Source organism: Mchenga conophoros, linkage group LG18 (genome assembly GCF_057382185.1).
Source record: "Mchenga conophoros isolate Kocher_MC1m ecotype Shallow Benthic linkage group LG18, M_conophoros_male_GT1.1, whole genome shotgun sequence".
In the NCBI taxonomy this organism is placed as follows: Eukaryota; Metazoa; Chordata; class Actinopteri; order Cichliformes; family Cichlidae; genus Mchenga; species Mchenga conophoros.
In genome coordinates this window covers 13603526-13617664 of record NC_140543.1, presented here as the reverse complement: position 1 = coordinate 13617664, position 14139 = coordinate 13603526, and the positions used below count along the sequence as shown (strand labels likewise).

The 14139-nt window shown below is 40.1% G+C and overlaps 1 protein-coding gene across 1 annotated transcript in view; it reads right to left on the bottom strand.

Annotated features, from left to right (window-relative positions):
• Positions 1-7386: 7386 nt before the first annotated feature.
• Positions 7387-14139, bottom strand: part of insra (insulin receptor a) — a 54569-nt gene continuing 47816 nt past the window's right edge. Inside the window, exons 16-21 of the mRNA XM_085253781.1 lie at positions 13758-13987; positions 13351-13461; positions 10538-10697; positions 10030-10159; positions 9623-9757; positions 7387-8943 (exon numbers count right to left, since the gene is read on the bottom strand). Of these exons, the coding sequence (XP_085109907.1) occupies positions 8586-8943; positions 9623-9757; positions 10030-10159; positions 10538-10697; positions 13351-13461; positions 13758-13987 (1124 nt within the window). The 3' untranslated portion in view covers positions 7387-8585. The remainder of the gene's footprint in view (positions 8944-9622; positions 9758-10029; positions 10160-10537; positions 10698-13350; positions 13462-13757; positions 13988-14139) is intronic.

Sequence of the window (14139 nt, the reverse complement as noted above, 5' to 3'; positions counted from 1 at the left end):
TACATGACAGAGGAGGGATAGTGAATTTATTAGACAAAGGATGTTGTAGATGGAGCTCCCAGGAAGAAGGAAAAGAGGAAGACCACGGAGAAGATGGGTCTAGTGATGGAGAACATTCAGAGGGTTGGTGTAACAGAGGAGGATGCTAGGGACAAGATGAGGTGGAGGTAGATAATCTGCTGTGTGTATAGGGAGCAGCTGGAAGAAGAAGATTGTACCACACTCAGAGGCAACTGTGGTATTGTAGCTGGATTTAGTATTTTGTATTATGTTTTGTGGAAGTGTTTACATCAGGGTGTGGTGTTGGCAGGTTAACCTGCATCTGAAGACCTGTATATTATTTCCCTTTATGATAAAGGACTTGATCATGTGACCAATCTCTAACAGAAGTGTTAATCCATGATGGACTGAGCATTTCTTCTCCACTTGTTCCATATGTCCCTACTACATATTACTAACTTTTGTCTACTCTGTCTCACATTGATTGATTGTAGGTATTCTTGTTCTAATACTGCAGGATCTGTAATTAAAATATAAAGGTCCTTGAGGTGGCTATCATCATCAGTTGGTACTATTAATAAAATTGAGTTGCAATGGGTTGGGGTTTGTTGTTGTTGTTGTTGTTGTTGTTGTTGTTTTCAAGCAAACTACAGGATAAAAGCCAGGCTCTAAAAAAATATCTGTCCTGTGCTGTCAGGCTATTGGTGAGGGCTGGGTATGAATGTGCCCAAGTTAATTTACTGTATGTCTCTCCCCTACTCTTCCCCCAAGCTTTTCTGACTTCTTTTGAGTGTATCAAATAAAGGCTAAAAAGCCCAAAAGAAAGGAAAAACATTCAGTCATTTTATAGTGGAAGAAAAAAATGTGCCTTTTAGTCAGACTTTTGAGTGTCAAGACTTTAATTCGATGTTGACAATTGGGCCTTGAAGTATTAAGGAAAATCAAAATTAAAGGCTTGTTTTGCAAAATATCATCACTATACTTTTAAGAACCTGCCTTTGGTATAAACACTGACAGCTCGGGTCTTGAAAGAAAATAATTAAGCTAAACCTTAAAAGTTAACCTGCACAGAGATGTATTCAACGGGTTCATACTTCAGTTTATAGTGTATTTAGTGACCGCTGTTGGTCCAAAAGAATAGAAAGAAACAATACAAGAGAAGTCCCCTAGATGCTCAAATTGAGTTCCTGGATCCAGAAGCAGAATCAGAATCAGAAACTTTATTGTCATTGTCATGAGAACAACGAAATTAAGAATGGTCCCCGATCATTGCATCATCCCTAGCAATATCAAATATAAATAAAACAATAAAATTCAATAAATAAAATAGATAGAATACTTAAAATACTAATAAGATATAACAGTAAAACATTCACATACATTCCCACACACATGCTTCAGACCGTGCATAGATTAACACAAGAGTGGCGTGATGGACATTTTTTTGTAGTATTCAGATGTGTTATTGCAGTTGGATAACAGCTGTGTTTGAGTCTATTAGTCCTTGCTCTGATTGCCCTGTACCGTCTGCCTGAGGGCAACAGTTCGAACAGGGAGTGGCCAGGATGTGAGGTGTCTTTTATGATGTTTTGGGCCTTTTTAAAACAGTGGGCGTTGTGTAGAACTTCCAGTGTGGGGAGAGGGCAGCCAGTGATCTTTTGGGCGGTGTTAATGATCCCTTGGAGTGCTTTCCTCTGAGCCCCTGTGCAGCTAGTGTACCAGATGCATATGCAGTAAGTTAGAACACTCTCAATGGTGGCTCTGTAGAAGGACACCAGCAGTCTCTGTGTGATGTTATTCCTCCTGAGAATTCTCAGGAAGTACAGTCTCTGTTGGGCCTTTTTCAGCAGCTCGGAGGTGTTCACACTCCAGGAAAGGTTCTCCTCTATATTGACTCCCAGGAAGCGGAAGCTTGCCACCCTTTCTACACAGTCCCCATTTATGAATAGTGGTTGGATCTCTGCCTTTTTCCTTCTGAAGTCTATTATGAGTTCTTTGGTTTTTGAAGTGTTGAGGAGGAGGTTATTGGCCTTACACCATGACGTCAGCTGCTCCACCTCGTCTCTGTACGTAGACTCGTCTCCCTTGGAAATGAGCCCCACCACTGTGGTGTCATCTGCAAATTTCACAAAGATGTTGCTGTGGTGGCGAGGAGTGCAGTCGTGTGTGTAGAGAGAGTAGAGCAGTGGACTGAGCACACAGCCCTGGGGTGAGCCAGTGCTGAGACTCAGGGCTGAGGATGTGTGATGGCCAACTCTGACTCTCTGTCTACGGCCCGAGAGGAAGCTATTGATCCACATGCAGGTGCTGTATGGAAGCCCCAGGTCTTGTAGCTTGGCCACCAGTTTGTGTGGAAGGATGGTGTTAAGGATGGCATATCTGTATCAGGATCAGTTTGTAATATTTTCTTGCTGTCTCTCATTTTTCCCAGTGTATTTTTAACATTGGTCTGTTTTATGTTGATAAAGTTCTTCCAAAACTTTTGAATCCACACCAACTCCACAAGTTAATCACTATGCTGGGCCAAGCCCTGTGTTAGTAAACTTTTCATACAAATCCACCAATTCATGATAATAATAATAATAATTTTTTAGATGATCAGATGTGAGGCCACTGTGTTAACCTCTGCGCCACTGTGTCGTCCCAATGATGATAACATAGCAGCGGCAGAAAGTTGAGGTTTTGAACATCCTTGAACTGCACTGAGCAAGTGAAAGCAGAGTTCTAAGAATTCCCCAACACATCGCTCTGCTGCTCCTATCATCTCGTATCCCAGAAGATTTGGTCCAGAGTTTAGTTTCATCTTTTCTTCTTGGTTTTTATTTTATTTTCAGTTCAGGTTACCTAAACTTAGTTTCCAGAGTGAATCTTTTAGTTAATTTTTTTTTAATAGTTTTAGTCCAAACATATATTTTAGCTTAACTGGTGATTCTGAATTGGACATAGAGACAGACATCATTCACATCTATTTGTCAACACTTTCATGGGCCATCAACCTATCCAGGGTGGACCCTGCCTCTCTCTCTGTGGGACCTGAGATAGACTCCCAAATGGTTAAATAAAAATGGATGATTGGATGGGAAAATCCTAACTCTAATGATTTTTATAATCAGCTAGTATATTATTAGAAGGTGTTAAAGTTTCTCAGAGTTATACTTTTTAGTACCAAATTTCCTATTTCTTATTCTGTCACAATCCAGTGAAGCATAATGAGGAAAACTCTAAAATAACAAATTTTGAATGTCTGTGTAAATTCTCAGTCATCCAGGTTATGTAGCCTAAGGAGCTTAGAAAGATAGTGACTGGTTTCTTCTTCTACCTAAGTTTCTAGAAGACGTTTCACTTCTTACCTGGGCAGCTTCTTCAGCGGCTTCTTTAGTTCTAAAAGAAAAAAAAAAGAGAATCCCAACTATTTAATCTCTAGTGAGAGTTGTCCTTTGAAGAGGGTTGTTGACCCACATGTGCCTCACCACAACCAAGGTGTGAAATGTCTTCAAGAAAGTCCACACACCTTCTTTCTAAGCTCTTTGGACTACAATGACCTGGATGACTGAGAACTTACACAGAAATATTGCCTCGTACTTTGGGAGGAAAAAACTGCAACTGTTGCTTTAATATGAAAGGGAATCAAGAAAACCAACGGACTATAGAAACTACCTCCACTTTAACCTAAGATGCAGACAAAGCCGACTTGTTCCCAAGAGTTTGTGCCTTGGATCCACAGTCGGGACATAGAGCTGAGCTGATTTTATGGAGAGCAACAAGACTTAGCTGCATCATCTAAAGGATAAAGGTCACACTTTTAAGGATGCTGATGTTCACACTTTGGACAGAGAAGACAGATGGTTTGAAAGAGAAGCGAAAGGGGCCATCTGTGTCCACTGAATGAAAAATCTTTGAACAGACTTTGCAACACCAACTGTCTGCCACCTATAATGCAGTTTTGAGATCCCTCACCTGAAACTTCTGTTGATAATGACCGACGCCTTTTTTCACACCGTGGCTCATGTGGTGAGCCAGATGATCAATAGTGACAACTCTTAAGGGACAACTCCCACCAGGGATTAAATACTTGGGACTCTCCACATTTTGGTTTTAAAACTGAAGAAGCTTCATGGATGAGAGGTGAAACGTTTTCAAGAAACTTAAAGAAGTCCAGTTGCTTTCTTTCTAAGCTCCTTAAACTAACTTTGAATGATTTCCATCAGTTTCAGAATGCTAAGGTATCATAAGAGAAAAATCAGTTTGGGTTTTGTCCAGCAGCACTACCTCAGGAAATTATCATAGTAGCTTCAGAGGGATTTGAGTGTATAAGCAAGCAAGACTTAAATGTGACTCTCTTCATTTCCATTTAGAAGCTGTTTTAAGGGATATATTCTGAGTGAGTGAGACACCACAGAGTTACAGATTGTTTCACTAGTGCATGTAACCTCAGCTTAGCTGTTAAACTTTTAAAACAGTACACACTGAAAGCTAATTTAGTCACATCATGCACTGCATCTGAAATGTTTGTATATGTAATGCTGTGGAGAATCCTGTGACATATATACAGTGATATGCACTAGGGGGCGCCATTTCACTATCAACTGTGTGGAAGTTCAGCTTAATTGATCCTATCCTGCAGGCCCAGATATAACAAAACAAACAACAATATCCAGTAAACAACAAAACACAATTCAGTCTCAAGTACAGTTTTACATTATTTAGCAGATCGATCCATCCATTCATCCAACTCAGGGTCACAGCATAAGCTGTGAGAGGCAGGGTGCACTCTGGACAGGTTGCCAATATGCCACAGGCCTAACAGAATCACCATACAACCTAATTCGATGTCTGAGGACTGTGTGAGAGGAAGCTGAAGTACCTGGAGAGAACCCACGCAGACATGGAGTAGAAGTGCCAGGTCAGCTACACAGCACTAACTCATGTACACTTGATGCAAAATTTTACCTTCCAGCTATGAATCTTGGTATCAAAATGTAGGTAGAAAGAAGTCACAGACCATAGACTGGTGCCTTTTTTACTACTGTAAAAATGATATATTCCATAATAGTGACACTTGGAAAAAGTGTAAAGTGGATTTGGTTAGTTTTTACTTAAGCGTTAACTGTTCCCCCATCAACATTTTTTAGTATTTGACAAACTCACTTGTAACCCTAATGAAGTATGTTTCGACATATTAATATATAACATTAAAGACATAGTTTGGCAGCCATTCTCCCAAGGAAAGAGAAGTAGGCTATACAGGGAGAGATTATCCTCAAAAATTTCTGATCCATACCTAATCATTTTGTTCTAGAAACAGGCCTGAAATATCATAAACCGCTCAGTTCAGAAAAGAAACAAGGATTACCCTGGTGGGTGTACAATGGGGAAAGAGTCCTGAAAACTCCATCTGGCTAACTACAGTAATTACTTAGTACCAGCAAAAATGCTGTACAAAATAATTCTAACTGCAGATTTTCATATTTTGAGGGAAAAACTGTTGAATTGCTTCAGTAACCACACAAACAATTTGATTTTGATGATGTAAGGTGGCAACTTTTTTCAGATTTGGTTGATCTTACATGTAATGAGAATTCACAGCTCTCTACTGTCATTTGCTTTGAATTAGAGATGGCATGATACCACTTTTTTATGTCCGATACGATATCATAAATTTGGATATCGGCCGATACCGATATGAATCTGATATAGTGTTTTTTAATTAAAACTGTTTTTGTAATATCTTGCTGCATTTTGTATAAGTTCAAATTCAAGTTAAAAAACAAACAAACAAACACTAAAGCTATTCTGTTATACCTGTATGCAAAAAAATACAATGTACCCAAAATATTTCATAGTGATATCATAAGCAACCTAATTAATAGGGTTGCAAGCTCCCAGCAAAAAAAAGAAATTGGGAACCACCCTCCACCTCATGATGCTTAATCGATGTAATCAACTTTAATTTGATTCAGTGTGAAAGAAAATGCACAGAAATCCATTATTTTTCAAGAATAATTAAATAGATTCAACATCTTTCTTCAACAGAAGTGCAGACTGCACAGATGGTATCTTCCCAAAGGAAAAAGTGTATATTAAGGTATATTAGACTTAACAGTTACTATATACAGTAATGGACTTCTATACATTTTACATCAGATTAAAACTTTGGGTGTAAGATTCAGATAATTATTAAAAACTAGACATTTTAAATGAGAATAAGAAAGAAAAGTATTTCTTTGTGCCCCCTTCTCCCTGTTAATGCCCTATCGCCCCCCCCCCCCCCCCCCCCCCCCCTGGCTAAACTTTGCTAGATCCGCCCCTGCACAGTTACCAGCTGTCAGCTAAGTAGAAAAAGATCGTGGTGTACAAAGTAATATTAAATAAATTCTAACAACAGCTTATCAAGCTTAAACGTGCTGCTGTTGTTCAGCCGCTGGTTTCCTCTTTCTGGCGCGAAGTGGCCGATAAACAAACATGAGAGACATACACTCGCGACAGAAAAGCCGATCAGCTGATCATTGATCAGTTTCACGATTGAAGTGGCAGCAGGAGAGAGAAGAGGCTGTTCAGGTTGTTGAGCTTAATGCTGGAATGCTTTACAAACATTCAGAGATGAACTTACACACTTGCTTTACTTCTCTCTGGGATAACTTTCTCGGAGATGAAATGCCACTTTGGTAGCGAAGCTCCAAATGCTGAACCAGACAACAGATCTCGCACGCCACAGCCGCTCTATCACGTGATGCATACTGCTCCAACACGCTACGGTTATGAGCCGAGTTACGCCATGTCGCAAGTTTTGTGAGGTGCTTTTTTGATATTTAATGGATCGGATTACATTTTTTATTTCTCTCCGATATCCGATCCAGTAATTTAGGCCAGTATCGGACAGATACTTAATATCGGATCGGTCCATCTCTACTTTGAATGGGGTGAAGTCTATGCTGCTGAATTGTAGATTTGTTTCTTCACTCCTGGTAAAAGAGCCGGATTCAGCCAATCAAATCCCGTTAGAAATATATCAGTAGAGCGTGAGGTAGCCGGCTGTGGAGTTCAGCATCAAAGTGAAGGAGAGTTTAATCATCACCATGTTGTTTAGTAACAGACAGATAGCCAACTCCTAACCAAAGCTTGGCTAGGTTGCTTTGTAAGTGACAGGTGTTTGTTGCTATGGCAAAGACACCCAGAAACATCACGGCATCAAGTGTTGAAGTAACGCAGAGCCGCCACTTTGTATGTAAACTAACTTCTGTGTATGTATATGATATTTTTTAGGTAAACAAAATGCTTCAGATGTGTTGTACTCACTGGGGAAAAACACAAACATCAAATTTACACATAACCATTTTGTGAACACAAACATGCTGGAAAAATAAGACAAGCAGTGGCAGAGCCTACTCACAAATGCATCTCGCTGCATTATTTACAGCACTATTTTATTTGATCTTGATATGACGGGCAAACATCTTAAGCCGAAGACGCCACACACTCCTTCCCCCGGGCATCACATAGATCACATAGTAAAAAGACCAAGTGCTGTTGGTTGATCATGAGTCCAAAAAAGCTAATTAGTATGATTTTCTGGATTAGAAAAAATAAAGGTAATAGACTAACATGTAAAAACATTTTCTATGACCGGAAATACCTCAAAATTGACATCAACTATGTACAAAAACATCAATATAACATTTATATATATATATATATTTTTTTATCTTCTATACCCACTAAAATATACCAACGAAGCAGCTATTGGTCAATCTGAGGAACTCGTTCGGCAACGTGTTTTTGAAAACAGTTTAAATATCCTTCAGCTATAAGTGTGAAAACTCCAAAACAAAAATAAGTAGGGAAAAAGGAGAAAACAAAAAAGAAAGACCATTATATAAATTAAAAAACAGAACCCGACAAACGTCCTGTGTGTATCCCGTGTGCCTTTTTTGGAATACTGCAGAGTGTGAGGAGGTAGGCTGCTTCAGCCAGCTTCTCCAGTGAATAAGAGTTTGTTCGAGGATGGGCCGCTTCTGACCATCCAGCAGGGAGCTCCCGAAGCTTTCCTTTTCAGTTCGTCTTCGTGTGCGTGCAAAGATTCAGACGCAGCTCCATGATGTGTGATGTAGGCCACAGACAAAATAGAAGGGCACTTTTTTTTCTCTTTTCCCCAAAAACTCAGGATGAACTCTTGTGATGAAATAAGGGAGAGGAGACGGAGTCTAGAATTAGGGGTGGGGGGTCAGTGGGGTTAGCAGCCTTCTTGTTTGTCAAGAGTTTGTTTCACAGTTGAATCGAATATCCACCCAGACTAGCACAAACTTGGCAATATATATATATTTATATACAGTATATAACCTACAATCATGAACAAGAGAGACACAGGAGATTCATCCTTAAATACAAAAAGTGTCTTCTGGCGTCCGAGCTTGGACTTGCTGTAGTGTGTGTTTGTGGCATCTGAAGAGAAAAATAAGGTCCTGAGATATGCACTGAGGGGCTGCTGAGGAGAGTGTTTGAGTGTGAGCTATATAAAACAACAAAAACAACAAAAATATATTTAAATCTATAGCATCAATGAGTTTGTGTGGGATGTGTACAGTATGTTAGGAGGGGCTGGACCGTGGTAGGGCCAGTATTCGTCCGTTGGTCTTTCCCCCGTTCATGTGTGTGAACGGGATGTGATGCTCCTCGTAACTGCCCCTCAGGCCCATGGAGGAGGCCTCGTCCCTGTCCAAACACTGCTCCCTCTGCGAGTACGACGAGGGGTCCAGTGGTATGCTCTCCATGTTTTCCATGTCCAGGTCGAAATCCTCGCTCTCTGGCGGCTTGTTCTCCTCGCTGTAGAAGAAGGAGACCTCCTGGAAGGTTGGATGCAGGTCCTCCCGCAGCATCTCGATGATCTCCTGGAAGGTGGGACGCATCTTGGGGTTGTACTGCCAGCACATCTGCATCAGGTTGTGTCTGCAGGATGAGACGGGGAGATTAGGAGCTGAACTGTCTACATCTTTATTTTTATAATGTACTTATGGTTGTTCTGTTAAGAATATTTCAGTCAAATCAACTTCACCTGATCAGGCTTCATAGATACGATATTATCCTTTTAATAAACAACATTAAAAACAAAACCAACTCCCTGATTTATATTATTCCCTTCCCCTCACCTCTGTTGTCCATGTGCACTGATTATTTTGAGTCACTGTCCTGCTGCAGCAAATGCTCAGACATCAACAGCTAAAAATATGGCCACCCTGAGAGCACACTTTAAGCAACACCTGCTAAAAACTGCTCTGCCCAGCTGTTTTAGGAAACTAAAAAGTAAACTGTACATCTGTTAGCAGCTTCTTTTTTTTTTTCTTTAAAAAAATATTTACATATTTGCTCTCACAGCTGAGTTCAGATTTAGCACCCTGCACATTCCATTTTATAATGTATTTTAGCACATCGTTAATAGTTATTTATGAACATCATGAAATCCTATGCTTCACTTCCAATCTCAGTGATCTAAATTGAATAAAGTTCAACTTTTGACTGTGGACTTGTGAAATAACTGCTTAAAAGTGTTTTGACACAGTTTGTAGTTTAAGCAGGAGAAGTTGTTTTTCTCAGTGCGTAGCCACCAAATCCCCGTGATCATACTCACAGTCTGTCAGCGCAGTTGTCCGGCCGGTCCAGGAAGCCTCCTTCCATGACAAACTTGAGGACCTGTTCGTTGGACATGCCCTGGTACGGCTGCTCAGCCAGCGTGCTTACCTCCCACAGCACCACCCCAAATGACCTGGTAAACAAGCGAAGAAGAGGGAACGACATGAGGAGAATGAAAACGCAGCAATTAGACCCTAGAATAAATCTGCCTGCAAACATGATTGATGCTGTTAACAGATAGACAGAGTGCAGACAGGTGCAGGTGATACTGATAAACAATGCTGTCTGCTCCCATGTCGCCTAAATATCTGTCATATATTTAAAACTTCCACATGGATGGTTTCAAAAGTGAGAAGTAAAGGATGAAGGAGGAGAAGGAGTCTAAAATTCACACGTGTCACTAACCAGCAGTCTGAATGTGCAGTGAAGACGCCGTCCTTCAAAGACTCAGGTGCCATCCACCTGACGGGCAGCAGACCCTTCCCTCCTTTCCTGTAGTAGTCGGTCTCATAGATGTCTCTGGTCATACCAAAGTCTGGAAGGAAAACATAAATCAGACTCCAAATTACAGCCAAACCTGCACCAATTATCAGAAAGATCTGGTGGTTGTTATTTTACATTCACTATCTGCTGTGATATCAGCTTGTGTAACCTTGTGAAGTTCCCTTTTGTATTCAGGATATATCTAATTTATCTTAATTATAAGGGTGCCATTACCATTGCTTCTGCTCACACCTGTTCAGTCAATACATGGCACTTAAAGCTGTGGATTTGAATACTGTCTTAGTAATGTCTGATGACTGAATATAAACACCCATCAGTGTGACAGTGCATTGTTGGCTTTTCATGCTTCCACTATGAGGCACCAAAATCTAAGCAGTTTTTTGTGCCCATTTACTTTATGAATTCTTACCTCCTATTTTGACTGTAAGATCGTGAGCTACCATGCAGTTTCTGGCTGCCAAGTCTCTGTGAACAAACTTCTTGGCGTTGAGGTAAGCCATGCCATCCGCAATCTCAGCAGCCATCTGGATCATCTCCTTCAGAGTGGGTGGTGGACGGCCAGGGTTATTCTGAGGAACATGAGACAGACTTTGAAATTCTGATCTACCAACAAAAGGTTTGGCACAGTTAGGGCTGCTCAATTAATTGAATTTTAATCACGATTACGATCTGGGCTTTCAACGATCATTAAAGTGACTGAGTAGATTATTAGCCCCTCCCTTGTGCTTTACTCTCACGCTGCTCCGTGTGGCAAATCGAGCGCACCTCTCTGCATTTCGAACACGTGTCACAACAATTAAGAGCAGCGGTCTCCAACCTTTTTTGCGCCACGGACCGGTTTATGCCCGACAATATTTTCATGGACCCGCCTTTAAGGTGTCGCGGATAAATACAACAAAGTAAAACTAGTACCGGTACTGAAAAAAAGAAAATTTATTCATAACACACGTGAAAAGACCAAGGAAAACCGAGTAAACGATAAAAACGATAACAAAATAACTCTGAATACCGATTTAAAAACCCTGAAAACTATACATTTCACAGCGGAGCCTCAACTCTCGCGGCCCGGTACCAAACGACTCACGGACCGGTACCGGTCCGAGGCTCGGGGGTTGGGGATCGCTGATTAAGAGGACCCGAGGGAAGCTCGGAAAGCTAAGCAGAAGTTATTTGGAGAGGAGAGTGACTGCCGTTGGTTGAAAAGAGAGGTAAAAAAACAAAAAACTGCAGTGGTGTGGAAACATTATGGGTTCGCGGAGTCAGACGTGGATCAAGTAGACATAGTGTGTAAACTTTGCTACAGTGTCGTAGCTGCACCACAGAGCAACACTGCAAAGTTCACTAAACATAGATGTTTACATTTTTCATTTATTTTTTATATTGCAGACATTTGCACTGTTATCAGTATTTGCACACTATTTTATATTATTTTTTAACAATCTTTAAAGTCATTATTCAATACATTGTTATTGTTAAATAAATATCGTCAAATAATCGAGATCTCAATTTCAGTGAAAATAATCATGATTATCATTTTTGCCATAATCGAGCAGCCCTAGGCACAGTCATTATATTATTACACTTTAGGTAAATTATTGACAAGATAACACATCGTACACGGTTACACAACATAACACCCCGACACAGGCTCGACTTTCAGTTTGAACACTCAGAACTTATCAGAAAAATAATGAGGTTTGTGCAGATGTCAACAAACATAGCATGTCAGTTCAGAAACACTTTTGCAGTTTTCTTAGTTTTGAATTCAATTTAGTTTAATCAATTTAGTTCCAGTTTAATTTCCAGAGTGAGTTTTACTCATTGCAAATTACATTTTTAATCTTAAAGATGTTCAATTTCAGTTTAAGTAGTAGTTTTTCATGATATCAGACTGAAGATCAACCAAGCAAAATATTGTACAAACACATGACTCATTATCTAGCCATACAGCAGATTTCAGATTTCCACTGTTTGTTGTGTTAACTACACTGTTTCTCAAAACTATGCCTGAAAAATGTAGCCAACTGAACAGTTTCTGATTAAAAAAAAACCCCAAACACACTTTTATGTCCCAAATCCTCATCCAGCACACGTCTCAGCTAAAAAGGCAAAAGTGCGCACACTGAACACACATACATTTTTTGTTACCATACTGTATTGTTAACTCTGTGATTGATCAATGATGTTCTTTTCACAAGTTAAAAAAAATGCAAAAACTAAAGTACAATAGTTCAGAGAACGGACACAGTTTAACATCTTCAAGTTAAAAACTGAAAGAAAATAAACAAAGATGGATCAATGAGATGTGTTTTAATCTTATGAAAATTAGAAAAATAAAAAGTAAATTTCTGGACTTGTTCTCTTTCTGAGGTCTGGTCAGGTCACCGTAGTAAAACAAGAAAATCAATATTAAGTCATTTTAGTTTTTAGATTAGAGAATTATTATAACCTTGCTCCCAACACACCAGCCACCCGTTTCAAGGCAGCTGCCATGTTTTCAGTTGGCTTTACTGCTAAAACCTTCTGTCAGCATCCTGCAGCTCAGCCCTGCTTCTGCTCTAACAAAAACGCCATCTGCATGTTTACTTAAAAAGGCGCCGCATCGCTTTGTACACAGAAGCCCCCTCAACATGTATTAAAAGAAAATGCAGATTTTGATATTGAAGGCTTCAGTGTTAATGCCACATAAACTGATCCATATTTGTGCACACAGTCTCTGATGTAACACACTATTATTCTGTAGATGTGATTTAGTCCAAAACAATCTGACTGGAAACAAAATAGCAGATGTTTCACCAGGAAAAATACCCTATGACTCCAACTTTGTTAACAGCTGCTTACTTTAAACACTGATGGATTTAAAGTGTTGTTTATCTGCACTTTTGCAGTAAACTGAATGTATCTTTAAAGCACCTCTCTAGATAAGACCTCACTAAGAACCAAAGTAGAGCCTAATGTGTCAGTAAGAGCAGCAATAGCTCCTCGACTGAGCAGAATTAGCCCAGTTAAAACATGACGCTTTAAAAGCTTTTATGCTGCTCAGTGTAAAAATAATTTCCGCATCCAGTTATAAAAGATTGTTTTGCATAAAGTCAAGAAAATGCAACCTAAGCCTAGTTTGCCTATTATACTCACAAAATGCAGAAGTGAAAAGAAGAAAAGAAACCAGAAGTACAGTCTGAACTAAAAGAAGAATAAACATAATTCAAACTAATGTTTTACCTCAGCGTCGGGTCGCAGAGAGCGCAGGAAGCTCTTCAGGTCTCCGTGGGTCATCAGCTCCATAACCACCAGGGTGGGCTGCCCCTTAGACACCACACCCAGCAGACGCACCTGGCAGATAGAAACATGGGGATTTTCATCTTAATGTAGTTTAGTTTTTTCAAAAACGGGAATTAGAAGTCAGCAGGTGAAGCAGGTGCTTGCCTTTCACACAGCTCTGATTTTAGTACATTTAGTACTTTCTGTTCTAAATACTCAAAAATAACAGCTAACACACACACACACACACACAGCTACGGCCCACTGCTTCCAACCCCACCTTAAACTTTTACACATCGCCAGTAACCAAAACCATCAATGTCCTCTGCTCATGAACAACATGAGAAAAACATGTTGCTTCTCTTTACCACGTGGTGGCAGCTGAAGGCTTTCATGACGGAGGCCTCGTTCAGGAACTCGATTCTCTCCCGCAGGCTGGCCGACTCGTTCACCGTCTTCACCGCTACTCGTGTTTCACCCTCGCCTTTGACAATGTCCTTGGCAATGCCCTCATAGACCATGCCAAAGGAGCCTTGACCCAGTTCCCGCAAAATGGTGATCTTCTCCCTGGGCACCTCCCACTCATCTTCCTCATACACTGCAAAAAGAAAAAGGGAAAGAAAAAACATTTAAATGCATAGGAAAACAGGCATGCCCATCATTACTAATAATAAAATAAAATAAACTATGTGAATAACATTATGAAATTAAATCCAAATTTCATTAGTTGTACTGCTGAAACCCCAAAAA